General features: G+C 46.4%; 1 protein-coding gene across 2 annotated transcripts in view; it reads left to right on the plus strand.

Annotated features, from left to right (window-relative positions):
• ARID1A (AT-rich interaction domain 1A) overlaps positions 1-23,260 on the plus strand; it is a 73,756-nt gene that overhangs the window by 37,228 nt on the left and 13,268 nt on the right. For both annotated transcript variants that reach the window (XM_075552803.1, XM_075552810.1), the window contains exons 5-10: positions 18,495-18,735; positions 19,025-19,114; positions 19,702-19,869; positions 20,738-21,050; positions 22,376-22,521; positions 22,600-22,709. In XM_075552803.1, the coding sequence (XP_075408918.1) occupies positions 18,495-18,735; positions 19,025-19,114; positions 19,702-19,869; positions 20,738-21,050; positions 22,376-22,521; positions 22,600-22,709 (1,068 nt within the window). The remainder of the gene's footprint in view (positions 1-18,494; positions 18,736-19,024; positions 19,115-19,701; positions 19,870-20,737; positions 21,051-22,375; positions 22,522-22,599; positions 22,710-23,260) is intronic.

The following is a 23,260-nucleotide window of genomic DNA, read 5'->3' on the forward strand; positions in this document are numbered from 1 at the left end:
TGTGCTGTGTTTGATGGTTCTTGCTGCTGACACATGCATTTCTGGGTACTTGAGGTCTCTTTCACTCCCATAGGAGCATTGGCCTCTTTGTCTTAACATCTATCGTGTGCGGCCCAAGACGAGTGGTTCTCAACCTTGGCTAGAATTACCTGTGGATGGAAGGAACTCTAGCTACCTATGCCCAGAGGCTCATTGTGTTTCCCTTTGTTTGATGTAGGGGGGGGGCCTTTGGGGCTTGTGTAGTGTTAGAAGCTGTTCCAGGTGATTGGCATTTCCAGGCTGAGTAGAGATTTACCGTTCCAGACTGGGCCAGGATCCTTACAACTTGGCAGCGTAAATTTAAATGACTTATTTGATACAAGTCCAGTGAGGGCTGAATTACTCTCTTGTTCATTGCCATCTACTGTAGAATCTATTCCAACTTAGGACAGTCCTGTGGATGCATGAGTCAAATTGCTCCGTAGGGTTTTCACTGGATGATTTTGGGGAAGGAGAATCACTAGCTTTGTTTTCCCTAGTCACCTCTGGTAGGTTTGAGCTGCCCACCTTTTGCAGCTGAGCCCATTTGGCCATTTGCCCGCCCAGTGCATGGCATGTGGTGGAGCTCCAACTTGTTGAACAAATGATCCTGTTCAGTGCCCGGTACATTGCTCATTCAGGAAGTGTATGTCTGGCAGGGGACAGCTTGACCGTATTTCCAGATTGTTGTTCCTGCTGCTAGGGCAGTGTGTGTGCATGTTGCAGATTGCTATGGCAAGGCCCAGATTCCATTTCAGAGGCTGAGTTATTCTGTTTGTATTTCCATAAGCCACGATAAAGTGGCTTTAGGTAGAAAAGTCATTAGAACTTGCCATCTAACTTGTAAAATTGATATCACTTTATCTTCTGTTGTGGTTCTTCTAAGGGATGAGGAAGTGAATCTAGGTGTTGCATTAAGGTCTTCCATTTTCTTCATTTTGGGGCAAAATCTTTCAGGAACTGTATTTGAAGAATTGGTATCTGATTCTTGACCGTCTTTTGGAGTGCTAGAGTCATTTTTGAGAGTGCCTTGGACATGAGCCTTTACAAGTTCCTCTGTGAGTCATCCACTTGTAAGTGGTTTCCCTAGAACATTGATTGCTTCCCAGATTTTTCTTACTGAGACACATTTGTAAATTTACATTTTGGTCATGAAAGTGTAAAAGCTGAATTTCCCACCAGTGATGGAAAACAGATAAGGGGTCATATGCCCTTGTCTGGAGGAGGCTCGTCTATATCAGTCCTCACACTTCAGCATAAGAACCTCCTGGAGATGAAGGAAGGACCCAGAGCACTGAGTCCGCTCCTGGGGACTCTGACTCAGTAAGTCCATTCCTAACAGCCTCTCTGCAGACAACACTAGGAAAAGCACCAAGCTAGATAGGCTTTTGAAAAGGAAGGAGAAAGCTTTGGATGTTTTGTTTACCAACACCAGGAAATCCAGTCGTCGCATTTATACTATGGTTTGACTGACTCTTGATCTGAAGGGAAGATGATGGGTTGAAAAGGTAGAAAGAGAGTGACTTTATTCCTAGATTGGAGCAGCCTTTACACTGCTGAGAACACCGTGGGAGCTCTGCTTTGCTCTGCTCCGAAGTGTTCACCACTGGATCCTTTCCACCACTAGGACACACTTATTTGGTCACGAAAGCCTAGCCCACCTCAGAAGTGGTGGTGTGTCACAGACTTCTAACTGCTTTTGCTTCCATGTCCTCAACATAACCATTGGAGTGCTTGCCTTTAAAAGGTAAACGTGGGCAGCTATGTTACTGCTTTAAAATTGGTGGTTGGTTACCTGTTGCCTGCAGTTTTAGATCCAGGCATGACACAAAAGAACTCTTAAGAGAGAAGACTTTGGGAAATCACCTCATATACAAAATTTTAAATGTAAGGAAGCTACTTGTCCCTGAAGAACCTGACACACTTACTGTGATGGTGGAATGGGCACTAGACCAAAGTTGAACTTTAGTTTTGTTTTTAATTGGCAAAAATATAGCAACATTTGCTAATTCAACATTTAAACATTTTTTTACATGTACAGTTCAGTGACAATAATATTACGTTCATCGTGTTGTACAACTTATTACCACTTTGATGGCTTTGGAAATCATTTTAAGGTCCGTGGTTTCTGCATATGACCAGATTGTAATTCTCTTGGCTCCTCTGTTTTATTAGTAAAATAACCAGGTACTGTTGAGTCAGTTCAGACTCATGAGGACATATGTGTGTCGTACAATTATGCTTTAGAGAGTTTCCAGCGGCTCTCTTTTGGGGAAGTAGATCATCTTCTAAGGTGCCTATGTGTGGACCCACATTTTCAACCTCTCTGTTAGCGGCAGAGCATTAGTCATTGGCACCATCTGGGGACTCAACCAGTAAAATAGGTGGACATACGATAGGTGAATGAAAATATGCCGAGTATGACGACTGCTGTCAGAATTGGGTGAGGATCCAATTACGTTTAAGTAACTGAAGGAAGAAGTCATGGGGAAAGGTCAGCATGAATTAGATGTGGGTGGATCTGGTTGATTGGGAAGGTCTCGTCTGGTGCAGATGGGGTAAAGTATAAGTCATATTTGATGACTGGTCAGGATCAAATTTCTTAGCTAAAGAATGGCAGGAAAGAAAGCTAAGTCAGTTGGGTTGGGGTCTTGATGTGCTCTGCATGAGTCTGATGTTACAGGTCTTCAGATAGATAATTGGTCAATCACATGATAAAACTAATGCTTTACCAAAGTAATTTATTGGTGTGTGGTATGGCTTGAAAAACGGGATGTGTGGAGGCAAAGGACAAGTTGAAGTGTTGAAATAATCTTGGCAGAAGTGTCTGCCCTTTCTCACTTGTGTAGACGAGTCCCAGATGTGAGACATGCAGGAAAGAATCTATAGAACTGAGAATAAGTAGATTCTATTAGGTAGAAGAGTTAATGATATTGGTGATTACAGGCAGGAGGGACGATTCCATGGACAGAAACAGAAAATTTGAATAGGGGAAACTCATTTTTGAGGAGTTCTCTATTTTTTTTGTCGACTATGAGTTGATGAGCTGTACCAAAAATAATGTCTGTAGTTACTAGTTGGAAGATTGTACATTAGCACATGAGTAAAGCAGAATCCGGTTCAAGTTGAAGATCGTGCCTGTTGGTTAGGGGCCCTGGCTGAATGCTGATGATTTGTGCATCAGAAGACGGCCTTAGAGATGTGCTTCTGAAAGCTCACAGCCTTGAAATCCACTGGTGACTCTGCCATAAGTCGGCATCACCTCCACAGCAAGTTACTGCGTAGTTCAGCCTTGGAATGCAGTCGTCTTCCCAAGCCATGCAGTATGAGAAAAGGGGAACCAGATGCAATCCTGGACAGGGTGTGTAGCCAACAAAGAGCTGCAGAGTAGAAGAGAAGCAAGACGACCGTATTTTTGGATGCCACGGGAGATGGTGCCCATCAAATTTATATCCCACGGAAAACCGGCGTTGAATTTTCCATGTCAGATTTAGGAGACCCTTTTTTAAGTGGTGGTGGGAAGACAGCCTGAGGCTTGAGGAAAGGGAGGTAACCAGGGAAAAGTAGAAAAGTAGTGGGTGGGAGTAGGCTCAGATTCCTTAGCTTTATTGCGAGACCCATGTTTGTGTAAGATAGATAGAATGGAACTGGTGAAAATTCTAGCAGAGTACACAAAAACAAAACAAAACCATTGCCAAAACAAAAACTGTGTTTCCGACTCATAGCAGTCCGATAGGACAGATTAGAACTAACTGCTCCTGTGGGTCCTAGACGTTAACTCTTTATGGAACCAGACAGCCTTTCTTTCTCCCACAGTGCAGCTGGTGGGTTCGAATCGGAGACCTTGCAGTTAGTAGCTCGGAGCCTGACCTATTACACGAGCAGTGCTCCTAGCTGAGTACTAGGAGGGTGTAAAGAAGTAGGTCTTCCAGGAACTGGGAGCGGAAGGAAAGAAGGGCTCCCACTGGAATAGCTGACCTGCGTGACTGCTGTTCAAGAGTGGGGTCACCCTTGTTCCTGTGTAAGGTATGCGGGGAGGTTAGGAGTGCTGGGAGTTAGGTGGAGAGCAGGATTAGGATTTTTAATGTCTGTTAAATTATCCATAAATACTCTTTTACCATTTGGATTTCCGAACCATTTTTTCCCTAAATGTAGAGGAAACAAAATACCTTTAGGTTTCACTTAGCAGTGTCCTCACTCGGGATTTACTTTCAGACTCTTGGGAGCTTGGCTGACTGGGGTCTGAAAGGGGAAATGCAAGGAAGGCTAGCTAGGTTGTTCTTAGGGAATCTGAATATTAAGAGTCGAAGAAAGGGCAGGCAAGGAGCTACAGAGAGTAATTTCTGAAAGGTCAGAAAGTGATCTACTGAGTATCCTTGAAGCCGGAAGTTTGAGTCCACCCAGACGTACTTCAGGAAAAGGCCTGGTGGTTGACTTCTGAGAAATCAGCCAGTGAAAACCATATGGCTCTGACAACACATAGCAAATGGTACAGGGGAGTGGGTTTGGGGGTCAATTTTTTTGTCTAGGTTTAGTGAAAAAGAGACAAATCCTCGTATGGCTTAAAAAGTTTAAATGCTTGAAATTTTTTTATTTTGCACATTTTCCTGCTCTTTTTGTCCCATTTTATGATAGAAGGAAAGAGGGCCAATCATCCTCACTTGGGTTTCTTTCTGATTGTTTGTCTTTAAAGGAATACCAGAAACACCTTTTGGTACCTACAGAAGGTAAGCTTTTTGAGATTTGGCCAAATGTCTGAGTTCTTGAATTGTGGCCCACATGATCTAACAAAGTCTTGAAAAGGAAATTCTCCCACTTTCCCCTACCCCACCCCAGCACTATCTTCCCAGCATGCTTAGAGCTGCTGGATGTAGTGCCCCTTCTCTAGAACGGTGGTTCTCTGGCAGGGCTGGCCAATCTGCTTCTCCATCTTAGTCACGCTGCCTCAGCCCTGATACTGGCTGGTGCCTGCCAGAGCCTGTGCTGCTTGCAGCAGATTACTATATGCTTGTTCCCGGGCCCGTTTCCTGTTTCTATTCTAGTCAGTGCTGGTGGCTCAGCCCTGCTTCCGGCCTGTGTATCTCACACAGATTCCTCCTGCTGGGACCCTTTGTTTTCTTGTTCACAGCCTCCATTGGACAAGCAGCTTAGCCTGGCTTTGACAGCTTTGATGGCCTCCAACCCCACTGGAGACTGGCTGACAGTACCCTTTCCCCACCAACCCCATCAGTGGGATTTGACCTCATTTCAGTGTGTCCTCAGCTCTAGTACTGAAAGCTGTCATTTCGTAGATCGTGGTATCATGATCAATTGGGATATTGTACAGGCCAAACTTGCCTTCGCTTCTTACTCATACAGGGGTCTCAGGTCTAATGTGCTCTGCCTCTCCTGTACCTAACCTTTAAAAGCTTATTGCCTACTGCTGAGAGTGACACTTGGTACTCTTGATGGCCCAAGCGTCCCTGAAAGTCAGGGTCTTAGTGTGAGTTAGGCAAGGAACGCCACCTTCAGCAGAGGAGCAACCCACACAGCGCTTAGGGATAAAGAGGAGCATATGTTGGTTTGTCCTCCATCCTTTTGAGCTTGGGGTGAGAGGGAGGACATTACAAGGGAGTTTGTGAGAAAGTAAGTATAGGAAGTGTTCCTGTGCGAATGAACTTGACCTGTTAGGTCTGTCTCCGGAGAAGGAAGAATGGAAGCATACCTCTGTGTACTGCAGGTTTAATTCCAGATCGCTGCAACAGAACCCCTAGCACAGTAAAGCGAGGCCACGGGGGGAGGGGGGGGCGGGCTTGTTTTCTGTTTTCTAGGGTAAATCATAGTTTATTCTTTACTGCAGCTATTAAGTGTGCGTTGTGTACTAGAGCATTCTGAAGAGGTGTGAAATAGGAGAATCCCAGAAGTGGCACAGAGACCTGACTTGAGCACATGCTGTTGCAAAACTGGGGTCAACAGACTTGCTTTAATGCAGGGTTGCCATGAGCCTTCCGTTTTAAACACACGGACAGAATACAGTGTCCGTGAAGCCCCTCTAATCTTGCTTTCTCCGTCTTTCCAGCAACTCTCTGGGGTCATCATGTACTGTGATGTCAGTACTGAGTACTGCATATGCTTCAAAGAAAGGGCTTTAATATAGGGAATTTGGGGTTTACAGAACAGTTGGAAGGTTTGAGAGCACATGGACCTCTAGGAGCGGAACCCAGAACATTACCAGATGAGATCTCTTAGCAATGGTTCTCTGCCTGCCTCAGGCTGCGGCCCTTTCATACAGCTCCTCATGAGATGGTGACCTCCTCCCCGTCCCAACAATAACATTGCTACTTCATTACTATAATTTTGATACTGTTATGAATTGGGTGACCCCTATGAAAAGGCCATTTGACCCCCAAAGGGGTGGTCGACCCACAGGTTGAGAACCACTGTATTATAGGGACTCCTCCTTTGGAGCCACCATCAGAGGTCTCAAGTCACGGTCCTAAAGCTGTGTTCCCTTCCACCAAAGAGTAGCAGCAGCTGCCACCAGAACTGCCAACCAGATCACTGAAGGATGAAACCACAAAGCAAAAACCACTGAAGGAGACAGAAACATTGCCTCTGCCACACTTGGATATAATCTCCTAAACCTGCTTCTAATGAGCAGAACTTAAATGGTATCTAAAACCCATTTACAAGGATTTCTTGGAAATGTTTTAGCTTTCTAACCTTTCAATGTACAAAAGACAATGGGAACAACAGAAGCACATCCATCCATGGACCATTAGCTGTGACACAGCCACTCGTCCACCTCCTCGCCACTCCAGGGCCCCAAAGCGCGTGAAACTTGCCTAACTAAAGTCATTCAGAAAACAAGACTTAGGCCGGAGCTTTTACTGTTAGGACCAATCCCTGTATAAACAAAAGAGTGCTTAAAAGACCGCCTTCCATATTCTCTTTCCTCTGATGATGGGGAAGAAGAACATGGGGTTGACGTTTCTAGGCAAAAAGTAGTGATACTTTCTTTAGCTTCTGAGTTTAGGTCCATTTTCAGGGAGGATGTAGACATCATTTACTCTAAACGGAAGAAACGTCTCAGAAACTGGAATACCTGAAACACTAGAGGGATTTACAGATGAACTCAGTCGCATGATGGCTTCCCTTTGCCCCTCCCTCGCTCTTCTCTTTCTCTCATGAGTGCTTTCATAACCTGCATTGCTGGTTGGAAGATTACCTCTGTGGTGCACATTACCACTCTTGTCCTTCTCTAAAAAGACTAACCAAATTTAGATAAATATCCACAGATAAATGTTTGCCAGACTGTACTTGAGCCCCTTGAACAGGAAATGAGCCATGCCCACCTAGGAATGCCACTCTTGAAGAAACAACAGGGCTCCCCCTAAGTCAGCAGTTCTCAACCTGTAGGTTGCTACTCCTTTGGGGGTCGCCCAATTCTTAACAGTAGCAAAATTACAATTAAAAAGTAGCAACGAACATAATTTTTATGGTTGGGGGGTCACCACAACATGAGGAACTGTATGAAAGGGTCACGGCATTAGGATGGTTGAGAACTACTGCTCTAAGTAAAGATGTGAATCTGTTTCTTCGCTCATGACCCAAAGGAGAAGACTCTTGGGTGTGGACTATTGCTAACATACCTAATGAATTCGTTCTATTTGGGATGGCTGAGGGAGATTTTGTGAGTATTTCATAGTAAGAAATTGTTCTGGTGTAGTCCCCTTGGGGAGCGCAGTACCTTGTGTATCAGCTGTCTTCTATAGCCTGAACCCATTCCATCTCCTTCACCTTTTACCCGCATGGAATTGGCGGGCATTGTGACATAATCTCTGATTGCGATGAGGCGGCGCTCAGCTCTAAGCTGCTAGCTTCCTTCCCATTTGACTTTTCCGGGGGAGGCCAAGAAGTAGTATCATAATGAAGGTGGGCACTACATATTGCGGAATCAAGCTATGAGAGTCAGCAAGCCTGTCTCTGAAGGCCAGCCTTGATGTGGGAAGAAAACTGGCCTGTCCTGAATAGTGTTTGTTGATGGATGAAGGTAATTTCCTGACATTTGGGGAAATCAAGTTTCAAATAAAAGGTATCAGAGTCCAGAAGGACCTTCATTAATGATACTTGGTTTTCCTCTCTTCTAGAACTTGCCAAGGACTCTTTTGGTGGTCAGAGTTCTTTGGCTGTAAAGGGCTTTGAGGTTGCAGGTTGTCTCTTGTTTCAGATTCTGCCTGCCCCCTTGGCTCAAGTGTATTTGCTCTGCCCCTCTTTGGATTTTGACAGTGCCCTGTTGGCACAGTGGGTTAAGCATTGGACTGCCTAACCCACCAGCTGCTCCAAGGGGAAAAAGATGAGGCTGTCTGCTCCTGTAAAGATACACCTTCTCAAAACCCTAAAGAGCAGTTCCACATTGTTCTGTAAAGGTCCCTACAAGTTGGAATTGACTCAGTGTCTTGGCTTTTGGGGTTGTTGGTAGTTTTTTTGGGGGGGGGGTTCTAGAAATGTGACGCTTTATTATATAAAAAAGCTTTTCCCAAGGCTATGCTTGTAATCCATTTTCCAAATGGGCAGCAATGAGGAGAACCAGTGGGTCTTCAATGCCAGATGGGGGGCAACAGCCAAGGCCTTCACTAGAGAATGTTCTGGGGCGGGTTGGGTGCCAAGACATCTTGTGCGTCTACAGGCCTGGTGTCATAGCCCAGCTTCTTCTTGTCCTTGGTAACCACGTTGAAGAAGAGGGTGATGAAGCCCTGGGAGTGGACTTGAGTCACTTTCCGGCCTTCACTCTGAGCCACCACCTAAGGGTAGCTTCAATGGGAAAGTTCCGTGTTAGTGGTCACCGCATAGCTTGACTCTTGGATGTGATCTGTGAGATGCCCTCCTGCAGTACTTGCAGTAGAGGTCATCATATTTCTGGAAACTGAGCGCTTTCCACCTGCCTGTTGACCACAAGTAGGAAGATGCTGGGAATCACTGCAGCCATCGCAACTCTTGGAGAACCCTCGGTACTGGCTTTAGTTGCCAGCATGGTTGGGGGGTTGTTGTTCCTTTAGCCCAGCGGTTCTCAACCTGTGGGTCAAGACCCCTTTGGGTGTCGATCAACCCTTTCACAGGGGCCGCCCGATTCATAACAGTAGCAAAATGACAGTGATGAAGTAGCAACGAAAATAATTCTATGGTTGGGGAGGGGGGGTCACCACCACATGTGGAACTGTATTATGGGGTTGCAGCATTCATAAGGTTGAGAACCACTGCTTTAGCCTAATGGGCCATGGTAGGGAGAGTACTGACAAATGCAAATGTAGGTCTTTTATCAAATCAAGGAAGCCACTCAGACTAGATTTTGAACAGAAAGATTTACAGCTTTGAAAACTTTACTGGGCCGTTCTACTCTGTCACAGGATTATGCATCGGAATTGACAACTTTTTGGAAGCTTCCATTTCTGGTTGTACACATTGTGTTCTTGCTTGCTTTATGTAATTCTGAGAAACAACCAGCCTTTGGACAGTAGGGCAGCTCCCTCTCCGTACACTTTTCATGGCAAGGACACGACTTTTGTTCTCTGTGTCCCGTCGTTCCTACCCTCCTTGCTCAAGTTCTGGAATTGTAGCTGATGATCTTGGTCATAGAACATGCTCTCTGTGGCTGGCCTTTCTAACTGCTTTTCCTTTTCTAGCTGCACAGTGCTCCTCTCCTGCTGGGATTAGAACAACCCCATTCCATAAATATGCACTGCTCTTCCCTGCTCTAACTCAGGCCTCACTCTGACCCAGTTTCACTCTCTTCTCAACCCCCCCGCCCCGATTTAGTCTGTAAGCTAGTGACCCTAAAAAACAAACAAACAAACAAACAAATGACCAAAACGGTCCATTTTTTACCAGGAGCTGGTTTCTTACTGGGGTGAGTCATTCTCCCCTGGCCAGTGGGAGTGTGTGCACGGGGGCTGATGAAGCAGGTAACACGAGTATTAAACAGGCCTCATGGGGACTGTGACAAACTGGAGAGCAGGATTTCAACCAGAAGCTCTAGGAACAACTTTCCTTAGAAGTTGGGAACCTGACTTTTCATGTTAAAATCTCCCTGTTTTTAGATGTGTGTGTGTGTGTGTGTGTGGTGGGGGGTGGGGGGGTGTTGCACAATAGAATAATTGGTTCTTAGAGCCTGTGGGTTATCCCTGCTGCTTCTCGGGGACTATCTCATACAGGTTTATGCCTCCCCACCCCCGCCCCCCACCTCCGGTTTATTTCCTTCCTTCTAGAATTTCTCTTGGTGTGGGGGCCAGCAGTGGGGAACCGTCTCATCTAGCCAGTGCCAGCTCTCATTGTGTTTGGTGTTTGTTTTATTGGTTTGGGGAGGGGGACGCAGGGGAGATGTTGAGCAGAAGCACTCGATGTGATTAAACCTCCAGCTGAGCAGATCTGTGGGAGCAGAATATCGACCCCTGGAAAATCAATGGCTGCTGCAGTAGCCGAGCTGGCTGTTTGCAGGGGCTCCCATTGCAGGAATGCAACCAGCCAGCAGTCTTTCTACGCCCCTCTTTCACCTCCAGCTAAAGGAAAGAGCCACCTCGGAGCTTTTTCTGAGGTGGGTTCGAACAGCAGGTTCTTGTCTTTTTTTGCAATTAGATTGAAATTTCTCCAGTGACACACAGCCCCACCTCCCAGCAGCCTGCTTTCCAGACATTGCTCTCTGCACTGCAGTTCTAGCCGCAGCTCTACACGAGGTGCAAGTGCCCCAGCCCCATTTGGACTTCATCTTTAGACGAGAGAGCCAGTTCCCATGACACCGGTACCTTGGAGTCCCTCCTTCAATGTGGGGGGTCTCTAGTTCAAGTACTGGGGTGGGGGAGATAAGAGAGCAAAGGAAAGACGAACTATAAGACATTGGGTCTAGAGAGGATGCTTTTGAGTAGATTGTTGGTTTATCAAGCACGTTGCTTTTTGTGTGCCTGGCGGGTTTTGGGGTCACTAAAAGCATGGAAGACAGTTTGACGCTGCAGTACCACGGGCAAAAGTGGGAAAGAAAGCTGATATGGTACCACATTAACAGCCTTGAACTTTACAACCTGGGTAGCAAGAGAGGCTTGGAGGAACTCTGGGCGATGGGGCCAGAGAGGTTGTTCTGGAACCGTAGTTTAAAGCCCTTATTTTAGCAGGATGGTTGGTGGATGGTGACCTACGGTTACGGTTGATTGATTCACCACACCCAGAAAGGTGTTTTCTTCTTTGAATGTTCAAGGCTGAAAACAGACCTGGTCTCTAGTTGTACCTGTTGTGCATCTTCAAGCGATAGGTGCTCCCACGCAGTTCTACTCTTGAGTAGCTAGGGAATTGGCCAACCTGATCCATGTTAAAGGAAAGATTTGTTACCTCCTTGTCAGAGCCCAGTCATGGACGGGTTTGAAGCTTGCTCATCCTCTGCCGCCAGAAAGGAGCTTGATCGTCCTGTGGTGTGGGAATGGGGTACTTAAACAAGGCCCAGTTGTCTTGTGCTTCAGAAGAGTGGTTGCCGGGACTGAGTGAGGAAAGTGAGCTTGGTTGAAATCACTTGAGATGAGGCCACCTGGAGGCCTGGGATATTTGACTTCTATTTGAACTATATACACCCAGTGCTTGCTTAATAGGATTAAAATTTGAATGCCTAAGAGACCAACATCTACCTCCATGAAACTTAGCTTCCTGCTTGTTTTCCTACATGCTAAGGCCCTCCAACCTGTTCTTGGCCTAGTCCTCCTTGGCCCCCTCTCCTGTGCATTAAGAACCTTTCTAAGAACAAGGGTGCAAAAAAGTAGTGACCTTCAGCATAGAATAAGAACCAAGTTAAAATAACAAAAGTACCCTGGAGCTGTGTAAGGCAGAAACCTATCAGAGAAAGGAAGTGTGCTGGCTCTTCTAGAGAGCAATGGAAACATGGTAAGGTCCCTGTCAAAAGTGAAAAACGGGGGAGATACCGAAAAACAAGGCCGACCCATCCTTGTCTGGTGCTCACAGGCTTTCACTGTTGATGGAAGAAGGGCCGATTGACAGTAACCCAGGGAGCGTGTACGAAGAAGAGCTAAGGAAATAGATACTGTATATATAAATATACTTTAGAGTTGGATTTTCAAGTTTTCGTTTATTCTATAGATGCGCTAACAAGCCTAGTGAGGTTTGCCCAAGCAGAGTCATGTAGCTAATCACCTATAGATTGATTCCAGAGAGAGGCTGTTGCCTTATCTCCACTGATGGAGCTCAGCCTTTGATAATAGCCAGCTACCTTGTATGCTGATAGAAAGATGGCTTTTGGAATGAGAGCAGGATGGGTTTGAGCCCCAGTTCTGCCTGGTAGCTCTGTCCTTGGGCAAGTCATTAAACCTCTGAGCCTGCTGCTGCTGTGTTGAAATGGTGATGATACAGTGGATTCTTGCTACTCATGATAGTGGTTCTGTGAAGTTCTATGTAACACTGAATTAGTGAATACCAAACTGCCTTGTTTGGTAACAAGTAGGTCCAATGACTCAAGGTTTTTGCTGTTCTTTGCATGTGCTCAAATGATTGTGGGTGAGCTCTGTGTTGGTTTAGGGGTTACAAGTAAATTTTAGCACATAGGTGAATTTGAAAATACAGACTATAAATGAAGATCAAATAGAGCAATATCAAATGGTGAGTGTGAAAATTAAGTGAAATGTGAGTTTGAGCACAGGGTAGGCACATATTTGTGTCAGGTCTCCTTCCCTTCAAGAGGGCGATTTAAAGGGACTTGCTTTACTTCTTCCTGTTCTTTCTAAGATCCTTTGAATTTGGGTATCTGGTCTCCCAGAGCTTTCTTTATTAATTCTGACATATATAGGGGATTTCCTTTTGGAGATGGGCCCCTGAAAAGCATTATGGAGACAAAAAGAGACTGACCCTTCTCTGCTGTGCATTCCCCACCAGGCAGCCAGAAGTACTAGGAAGAATGATCCATTATCCTCAGAACAATAGCCTATTGTAGAAGGAGAGAGGAGAGAGTTTGGTGGGGGGGTCTCATCCTGTGTGGTGGTTTCTAGGATACAAACCAAGTTTTTAGAGGCTTGGGGATGTGGGGGAGGGGCAGGGTATTAGGAAGTGGGGGTTCTGAGCCTTTCCTGGAGCAGTTTCTGCTGTTCTAAGCAACGTGTGCAAGAAGGATGTACCGCTTCCTCCCCTCCTTTACTACCTGTTTAACTCCTTACCTGGAGGTGCCACCACAAGGAAGAAGCAACCTGTTCTGTATGTTGATTGATTATTGACGTTGCAACCAACACCAGCTAGCCTGCTATCTGAAAATTATCCATTACCTGGGATGGCATTACCAGCTGCCATCAAATAATGTCTGGCTCATATTACCACCCCACCAAATTAATAAAATAACTGAATTGCCATCAAATTGATTCCAACTCATAGTGCCCTTGCAAGGCCGAATAGAAGTGCTCCTTAGGGTTTCAGAGACTGGGATTCTTTATGGGAACACAGCTTCATCTCTCTCCCCAGGAGCATCGAGTGGCTTTGAATGAGTCACCTGTGATAAACCACCAGGGATCCCTCGGTCTCATAGATGGCAGTTCCGTCTGTTGGCTCTAGACCACTCCTTGATGTAATGATGTGGTAATTCTCTAGCCCTAGAGTCCTTACCTAGGAGCCCTGGTGCCATATTGGTTGTGCTCCTAACTGCAAGGTCAGCAGTTTGGGGGGGTGGGGGAGCCACTTTATGGGAAAAATGAGGCTTTCTACTTCCGTAAAACTTCAGTCTTGGAAATCTACAAGGGCAGTTCTACTCTGTCCTGTAGGGTCACTGTGAGTCAGATTTGACTTTGTGACCATGAGTTTGAGAGTCCTTACTTGTTTGGGGTAGGTTAGATGGCCCTTCCTTTCCTAAAGCAGAGGTTGAAGAGGGGAAGTGTGGGGATCATGACTGAACCTTATTGCATAGAAACGTTTTTTGTTTGTTTGTTTGTTTAGAAGTATCCCCTAAAGGTAGCTTTTCCCCACCCCACCTTCCTAAACGTGTTTGAGGAAGGCTTCATAGAAAACCTACAGGAACCATCCCCGACAGTGCAGAAGTTACAAGGTGGGCTGTGATCCTGCAGGTCAGAAGTTTCCAGCTGCTGCACTGGAAAAAGACGGACTTTCTACTCCTGTAAGAGTTACTGACAGTCTTGGAGACCCGCAGAGGCAGCTCTACCCTCTTCTATCTATAGGTTGCTATAAGTCAGCATTGGCTGGGTGGTTGTGAGTTTGTTTTTGTTTTAATGGAAAACATACTATTTGCCACAAGTGATTGCTATGCAGGTAAGTCTGTCCCAGTCCTTTTCCTCTGAAGTTTTTAAAAATAGTTCCCTCTTTGCCTACCTTCCACCTTTCTTCAGAAGTTTGGTTTCAACTCCTGTTCTCTGTGGTTTTCCTCCTGTTCTCCAGCATGGAAACAGCCTTGTGTGGTGGCTTTGGTCATTTCAGGCTATGCATTTTTGGACTTTTTTATTCTAAGATTTTCTCTTAATTGGGTGTAACTAAGTTGTGAGCTTCCCACCGCCAGAGAGAGAGAGAGAGAGAATTTTACAAGCATGTGTATAGCATTTACCTGGCTCCTGTGGTGGGTGGCTTTCCTGCTAGTAATCCACACAATTCAGCAAAAACCCTTCACAACTGCAAGCCTGTGAAAACTCCATCTGGAGGTCAGCAGAAGCTCTGGGCTTCAAGGATTCTACCAAATGTGTGGGGAAACCCTGAATCTGAACATTGCCATAAGCCCATTTTGTGGGCGTGCCAGGCGGTATCTTTTAGTCTGCTTGGCAAAGTGGAGCCGTGTCACCTTCACAAAGCAGTCAGATTATTTAAACCTCCCCTTCTCTTGCCTCTGATCTGGTATTTTCCTGCCTGAAAATGTATTCCACCAAGCAGCCAATTCGTGTTAGAACTTGCAACCCTTCCTGTGAGAGCACCAGCCCCTCCCCCGTGCTCCCCCACTAAATGAGGTATGGACTGTGATTTCAGGCATGGTTTTGTTGTGGTGCGAAGAGAGGTGTTAGCTGCTGAGTCCTGTTTGTCAGCAGAGCTTGACAAACCCATGCTGGCATTTGCTGAGGCTGGGCAACCAGGCACAGCTGGAACCGTTATCGTCATGGAGTCTCTGTGGGCTTCCTCTATCAGGTCACATCCCAAAATAACATTGGGCAGTATTTCAAGTGAAGAAATGAAGGCTTTCGGGGCTGTAGCCAGCCTGGAGTGTGAGATTCTGTGTGAAATAGTTGGACCTGCTCCAGCGCTTTTGATCTGCGTGGTAGATGAGCAATGAAATGCTTGAAACACGTTGGAAACACGTGAGGAAGTTCTCCCCGGCCCTGCTGCTGCCTGGGAACTGGCAGGGCCCTGAGTGAGCTCATCCTCACCTCCCATCTCAGCAGAATTGTTTGGAGGAGACGGCTCTGCGAAAGGGATCTTGCCACTCACGGGGCACAGCCACAGTTCTTTCAGCATTCCTTCCAGAAGATACCTTGAACCTGAAGAGTCTTCTAATCAAATGCCAAAGGGTGAAGCTCCACTAGGGAAAGAGGGCTTGGGCTGATGGGACTTTTTCCTTATGATCCGGTGTTGTAAAATACTGAACTTGTTAGCCACTTTGAGGTCTGACTCAACAACCAGACATCCGGCTTTTTGTGGAACAAAAGACCTGAAAAACTGGCTTTTTGTAGGGTAGAAAGCAGAGGGGTGTGTCCTATGCAATCAAAGGCCTCGGGAGTTCAGAGAAGTATCTGTTCTTGGAGGCAAAGGGGGCAAACCTGCCTGGAGTGTTGATCACTCCTGGAGATTTTACCTTTACCTCTCCCTCCCATTCCCAATGGAAACAGTCCCCGTGATTAAGATTAAGCACTGGGGCTGCTGGCTTTGGCTTCCATTACGAGCCTCTTGTAGGGTACTGCTGCTGCAAGTGTGGTCCTGGCCACAGAGCTGGTGGTGGTGGGGTTCATGAGTATGCTTCATTATGCACTCAGATTGGCTGAGAGTGTACTTCCATAGCATTGGTGGGGAAATAGAGTGAAAAAAATAACGGCATTTCCCCATGAATGTTTTGAAACTCCCTCATCTAAATGAGAAGGATGGAAGCCCAGCTCTTTGCCATTTTAGTGATAAGTACCAAGTGACAAATAGCAAGAGTTTGGCCTTTGTCTCCTGGCTCCAGGGTGTAGTGCTGCTTTCCTCAGTTCATTTATCACAGCATAATGGAGAGTGAGGTGGCATAGGCTTTGGGCCAGTGGTTCTCACCTTCCTTAATGCCGTGACCCTTTAATAGAGTTCCTCATGTAGTGACACACCCCCAACCATAAAGTTATTTTTGTTGCTACTTCATAACTGTCATTTTGCTACTGTTATGAATTGAGCGACCCCTATGAAAGGATCGTTCGACCCCCAAAGGGGTCACGACCCACGTGTTGAGACGTGCTGCTTTGGGCATTGGTAAACCTGGGTTCAAATCTGGTTTCTGCCACTTGCCGGGTGGCTTGGCCATGTGACCCAGCAAAGCAGCCTCCTCATGTTTAGAACAGGAGTGTGTACCTCCTAGGATGGCAGGCACCCATACTAACCACCTCTACATTGACCAAAAATGAGTTTGACCTTAGATGACCTAAATCAGAGCGATGAGACGATAAATGCTCTTCCTTCCACTATATTATTCTGTGCCCGGGCATGCCAGTCCAGGGGGGAGCTGTTGCCATTGGTTTATTTAGCACTTTTCCTCCAAGGAGCTCAGGGTACTTTACCAAATTAACAGCCACCTCACAGTGCTTCTATGAAGACAGCCACTCTTTGCAACAGCAGATGCCTCCAGGTTTCTTGGAGCCTGCCGCAGGGGCTGCAAGGAGTTTCTCTTGGTTCCTGGGATTCTTCAGCGGACTAGTGACATTCACCCTAAAGATCTGTTGTGTGCCTGGAACATCAGTGCTTGCCCCAACCCTGCAGCAGCTGTCTTTTGGCTTTGGTTGGTGGTAGTGGTGGTTTTCTTTCTTTCTGTTTCTCTTTCTCCCTCTCGTCCTTCCTCCCACACCTCTCCCTCCTCAATTCTGCAGGTCTCCAAGGATATTTACTAAACGGCGCAAGGTTTCTTCTATTGAAGGCAGCAGAAAGCCAAGGGGGACTTGGAGTGTGTTATCTGAAATATCACAAAGAAGGTCCCATTTTTCGTGTACAAGTAAAGATAAATGTAAACATACTGCTAATGCAAAACAAAAGTTTTTTAAAGCCATTAGATCAAAGTCAAGTTTTTGTCATATGACTTCTCAATTCCTTGTTTCCTGCCAGTAAGTAGTTCTTATTACCAAAAGCTGGTAGCTTGATAAGGAAATCTTCTAGGCCCTAAAACACAGCACTGGGCTGTGATTTCTGTCCTAGACTGTAGGGCTTTTGAGCCCTTTGCTGCCCTGCCTGGTTGAATCCTCTTGTCATCTTGGCTCCTCAACAAGGGATGGGCTCTTTTGCCCTCTCACACCACAAACCCAAGGCCCCTTTGTCTCCAGGTAGTTTAGCCCTTCCAGAGGGAAGGGCTGCTTTGGTGTGCATTTTCAAAGCACATTATGTGTACCAACCAATGCCTGCTTCTCATCAGCAGGAATGCTAGTTTCTGGTTTCTCAGTTCACACTGAGAGCTGGGTGCAGACACAAATGGATACCTCTCTACTTAGTTTGCCTTTGGATTAAGCTCTGTCCCCATGCAACTGTACAGAAACACTGCCAGCCTAGCCAGATAGCCAACATGCTTGAGGGAAGAGCCTGAGAAGTTCTTCACTGTGAGCGTTACTGTCAGGCTCCTAGGATCAGAATCCCCCTGAATGGAACTTTTGAAGGTGAGCTTATTTGAGGGAGTAGGACTAGATTTATGTCCCACTTGTGCCAGCATAGATCTCTCTTCCCACAGGGTTCCCAGACCTTCTTGGTATTTAAGGAATTGAATCGGCTTTCCTGTGTAAATAGGCCCCTTTCTCCCCCTCTGACTCAGTGAATGAACCCTTGGTCAACGAAAGTTATTCTAATGATCTGATCAAACACGTTACGTTCTCTCCTAGTTTCTGGTGTCCTCCTGGCAGCACTTTGTCAGGTTTCCCCACAGGGAAAGAAGACTCCGGCTGTGGGAGAGACGCTGCTCACTTGACTGTGGGGCCGAGGAAGAAGAGGAAAGCATCCCTCTGCTTCCAAGAGGGGAGCGCCGAGGGCAGCAAGCTGTGGCTTGCAGGCCAGCTGCCTGTTTTTATAAATGGAGTTGTATTAGAACACAGTCATGATTGTTTATGGATTACCTGTGACTGCTTCTATGCGACAATAGCAGAGCTGAGTCGTTACTTACTATTTGGTTACCATATGTGAACTAGAGCATCGTGACTAGTGTTTCCTGTGGTTATTTAAGGACATTGCTGTGTGCATTGATTGATTGATTGATTGGGAAAGGCTCTTTCTGCCGAGTACCCATGCCTACTCTGTGTCTTTGTATATGTGTGTTTCAGGATCTGTCTGGTTCAATAGACGACCTCCCCATGGGGACAGAAGGAGCTCTGAGCCCTGGAGTGAGCACATCAGGGATTTCCAGCAGCCAAGGAGAGCAGAGTAATCCAGCTCAGTCTCCTTTCTCTCCTCATACCTCCCCTCACCTGCCTGGCATCCGAGGCCCCTCCCCGTCCCCTGTTGGCTCTCCCGCCAGTGTTGCTCAGTCTCGCTCAGGACCACTCTCGCCTGCTGCAGTGCCAGGTACCCTCAAATGCTGGGATCGGTGGGGGGGGGGGAGCGGGTCCAGCCCCCAAAGATCAGAGGAAGCCCAGATTTCTACTAGCAGAGAGAACATTTCTGGCTGATGTCTGTAAAACTTTCCATTAACATTTTGGAAAGGGAGGTTGGAAACCCCTGGGCTACACCTCTGTGTATTAGATACTAGTAAGTGCTTGGCCCCCCATGAGCCATCTTCCATCTTTGAATTGACCTCTCAGTTAGAATCTACAGACTTACCTGTGACTGACTTGTTTCTCTGTGTCTGGAATAGGTAACCAGATGCCACCTCGGCCACCCAGTGGCCAGTCAGATAGCATCATGCATCCTTCCATGAACCAATCAAGCATTGCCCAAGATAGAGGTGAGAAGCTGGGCTGGGCATGGTGAGAGGGATGGAGAATGGTGCTGAGGCCAGAGTGTTCTGTACAGTCACTTTTGGAGCAGTGTATGCCCGCAGAGTTCAAGATTATCCTAGAAACCAGCCATGACACCAGAGTGGGTTTGGCCATGTTAGTATTTCCAGAATTGTACACCCCCGGAGTCAGTCTTTCTCAATGCTTGCCAGAGTTTTGATTGGTTCCCATACACCCCACTACCACCACCACCACCACCACCCCTGCTTAATTCTGTATAGAAGATTCATCATTGAGTCTTCATCCTTTAAATCATTCACCATGTTGTTTCCTGTCCTTTGTCTTTTCAAACCTGCATTTAGTAGAAACAGTTGGCATCAGTTGATATCCCCTGGTTAATGGTTGTGTGACTTTGGAAGGTTGTCTGGAAAAGGTGCCTGATGTGTGTAGTAAATTAGATAGTGATGCGAGTAGCTGCTAAAGAAAATGGTGGTGATGATGTCACAGGATAAAAGAGAGCATTTGTCCCTGTTACACCAGAATGATGGAGGCTTGTAACAGCAGTTGCTGAGTATTTGGCATGTTCCACAAACAGGTTACATGCAGAGGAACCCCCAGATGCCCCAGTACAGTTCCCCTCAGCCCGGCTCAGCCTTATCTCCTCGTCAGCCTTCTGGAGGACAGATGCACACAGGCATGGGATCTTACCAGCAAAACTCCATGGGGAGCTATGGTCCCCAGGGGGCTCAGTATGGGCCACAAGGTGAGTATACTAGCGAGTCAGGAGTAGCTAATGTTGAGTGGAGAAAACAATTTCTTGTCTGATGTTCCACAATCTGTCCTTTGTTTTGAATCATCCACCAAGCCCAGACCCGAAGTGTAGAGCAAGGCAGGGTTCCATTTGTCTCCATCTAACACTGTCTCCAGGAAAAAGTGTTCTCCAAGCGTCTGTTTTACCTGTAAAATAAGGATAAGGTACTTAGCCTAGTACCAAGTGAGCATAAAATACTGGCTATTGCAAGAAGCCCGGAAGGCATACGTTATACTTGGACTGCTACTCACAAGGTCAGCAGTTCAAAACCACTAGCTGCTCCAAGGGAGAAAAATGAGGCTCTCTACTTCTGTAAATATTTATAACTTCAGAAACCCACAGGGGGCAATTCCACTCTGTCCTAGAGGGTTGTCATGAGTCGGAATTGACTCAGTGGCAGTGGGTTTTGTTTTTTGGTGTTATATTGGTTATTACTGTCACTAGGTTCGAGTAGGATGGAGCTCTGCTCAAAAAAAAAAACAACAAACAATTAGCCCTAGGCCAACCTAAAGCAGAATGTATTTACACAAAGCATGGGAGAGAAAGCACAATGAATATGTAGAAGAGAAAGAATTCCTCTGGGAGTTGAAGGCCTGCATAGCCGTAAAGTACTGACTTTAGGCTCAGAGAGGAACTGAAGTGTGCCTGTAATATGTTTCTGCCCTCCCCTTCATGTTTTGAGGGAAAGTTAACGTTTTTCTTGACCAGATAGTTCGCATTACTCATTATCTTTTGGAGTTTTCGAGTTAAGAGACTCTATTAAATTGCTAATAAATTACTAACCAAGTTTCTCCATCTTCTCTCCTTTTTCACTTCCCAGGAGGCTACCCAAGGCAGCCAAATTATAATGCTTTGCCCAATGCCAACTACCCCAGTGCTGGTATGGCTGGAAGCATGAACCCTATGGGTGCTGGAGGTCAAATGCATGGACAACCTGGCATCCCACCTTACGGCACCCTTCCACCAGGGAGAATGAGTCATGCTTCCATGGGCAACCGGCCTTATGGCCCCAATATGGCCAATATGCCACCTCAGGTTGGGTCAGGGATGTGCCCCCCACCAGGGGGCATGAATCGAAAAACTCAAGAAACTGCTGTTGCCATGCATGTTGCTGCCAACTCTATCCAAAACAGGTGAGGCTTGGAAGGAAGGGTGGAGAGTGTCCGTGTATGGAGGTAGATTGTAGGCATTCCAGTCATTGAGTATAAAACTGTCTCTTTATTAAGTATACATTTTATTGAGAGCTCTTCAGAGAACGAGACTTACTTAATGTGAAAAACACAACAAAAGTGCTGAACCCTAGGTGCCTTCTCTTCAGCCTCAAGTTGACCTGACCAAATAGCAAATAGAGCATTACCAAGCACAGATTATTTTGATCAGTAAAGTAAGTTTCAGAGTAGATGATTTCTTCTGATTAGTTGGTTGGATTCCAGAGGATTCTTAATGATGGCACACATTGTTTGGATCTGTGGTGTGAGGAAGGAAATGGGGCAGAGTTGTGGTGTGCCAGTCTGCTGCTGCTGCTGCCCTCGGAGTTCCTGTGGGAATAATGTGAGCTGATGGGCGTCTGACTGGTGCTAAAGCACAGAAAGCTTACTGCTTTGAAATTTTCTCTCTCTGCCTTGACCACTGGCATCAGTGACCCATTAATTGTTCAAGGCCCTCCCTCTCCAACCCGTGGTGAGTGCCCACAGTCACTGAAGTGAGTTCTGTCTTACTGAGACGAGGCCTAAACCAAAGTAGCTGGACTGCAAACAAATGGGCTGTGAGTGCAGAGTTCATAGAGGCCTGGCAAGGATGCCAAGCTGCCTCCAGGTGCTAGAATGTTGGAGGAATTCTATCTCGTTTGGATTTGTCATGGCAAAGTGGTAAAATGGAATGCATGATCTAGGCCCTTTGCCGTAGATTGTGTCCTTAAACGGAAATGCAGCCTCAGAGATGGCTTAGAGCAGTGGGTCTCAACCTTCTAATGCTGGGACCCTTCAGTATAGTTCCACCTGTTGTGGTGACACCCCCACCCCCCCAACCATGAAGTTATTTTCGAAGGGCCCAAGAGTAGAAAGCAGATGTTTTGAGAATGATGATGGCAACAAATGTGCTTGACACAATGGATGGATATGCATTGTGTTAAGAGTTGTATGAGCCTATAATGAAATGATTAAAAGATAAATTATTTTCATTGCTACTTCCATCACTCATTTTGCTATAGTCATGAATCAGGCGACTCCTGTGAAAGGGTTTTCATCACACTGCCCCCATCCCCCCAAAGGGGTCGCAACCCACAGGTTGACAACTGCTGGCTTAGAGAGTACTTAAAAGGTGGAGTAGGGCTCTGTTTCCTATTTGAACCCTAACTACTTGATTTGGGCCCACACAACTCTCTTAGCTGAATTCTAAATCTGAAAGCTCTATATGTCTCCAACTCTTGCTTCCCCCACCGCCCATCTCTTTTCTTTAGGCCACCAGGGTACCCCAATATGAATCAAGGGGGTATGATGGGAACTGGACCTCCTTATGGACAAGGGATTAATAGTATGGCTGGCATGATCAACCCTCAGGGACCCCCATATCCCATGGGTGGGACCATGACCAACAATTCAGCAGGTAAGTCCTAGTCTTTGCTTCCCTTGGGGGTTTTTGTCAGTGTAACCTCTGGGTTTAAGAATTCTTTATCTTTTTTAGGGATGGCAGCCAGTCCAGAGATCATGGGCCTTGGTGACGTAAAGTTAACTCCAGCCACCAAAATGAACAACAAGGCAGATGGGACACCCAAGACAGAGTCCAAATCCAAGGTAACAGTCTGTTTTAACTGTTCTTCACCTGTGTGCCATGATGTGTCCGTCCTGTCATGACGTGTCCCTTGAAGGAGGTTTGAAATAGCTTAAGGGATCCTCATGTAAATGACATAATGTCATGGGCAGACACTGGTGTGTAGGGTGATCTGTATTGTCTGGCTGCTACCCTCTGACACTGCCCCCCTTTACTTGAGCAGTCATACATGGTAGCCACCCTGGAACTCACGAGTAAGCATCAGGAGTGGTGGGTATCCTGTGTTCTCCTAAAGTGGGGAGATGATACAGGTGGGGTTTGGGCCTGTTCTTGACCCTTCTGTAGGCTGGTCTTGTCTATGCTATCCTATTAAACTGTGTGGCAGCCTGGAGACTTGCTTGACATTTGGGTCATTTGGAACATTTGTTTGTTACCATACCTCACTTCCACTGTCAGTAAAGTAGGGAAAACAAAAATCATAGCTGCCACGCCACCTGGCGAGCTGGAGCTCTGCTCCCAGGTCATTTATTAAGTCTTAAGCGGGACAAAGACAAGGCAGAGACAATTCATCCAG

The sequence above is a fragment of the Tenrec ecaudatus genome, chromosome 1 (genome assembly GCF_050624435.1).
Source record: "Tenrec ecaudatus isolate mTenEca1 chromosome 1, mTenEca1.hap1, whole genome shotgun sequence".
Lineage (NCBI taxonomy): Eukaryota > Metazoa > Chordata > Mammalia > Afrosoricida > Tenrecidae > Tenrec > Tenrec ecaudatus.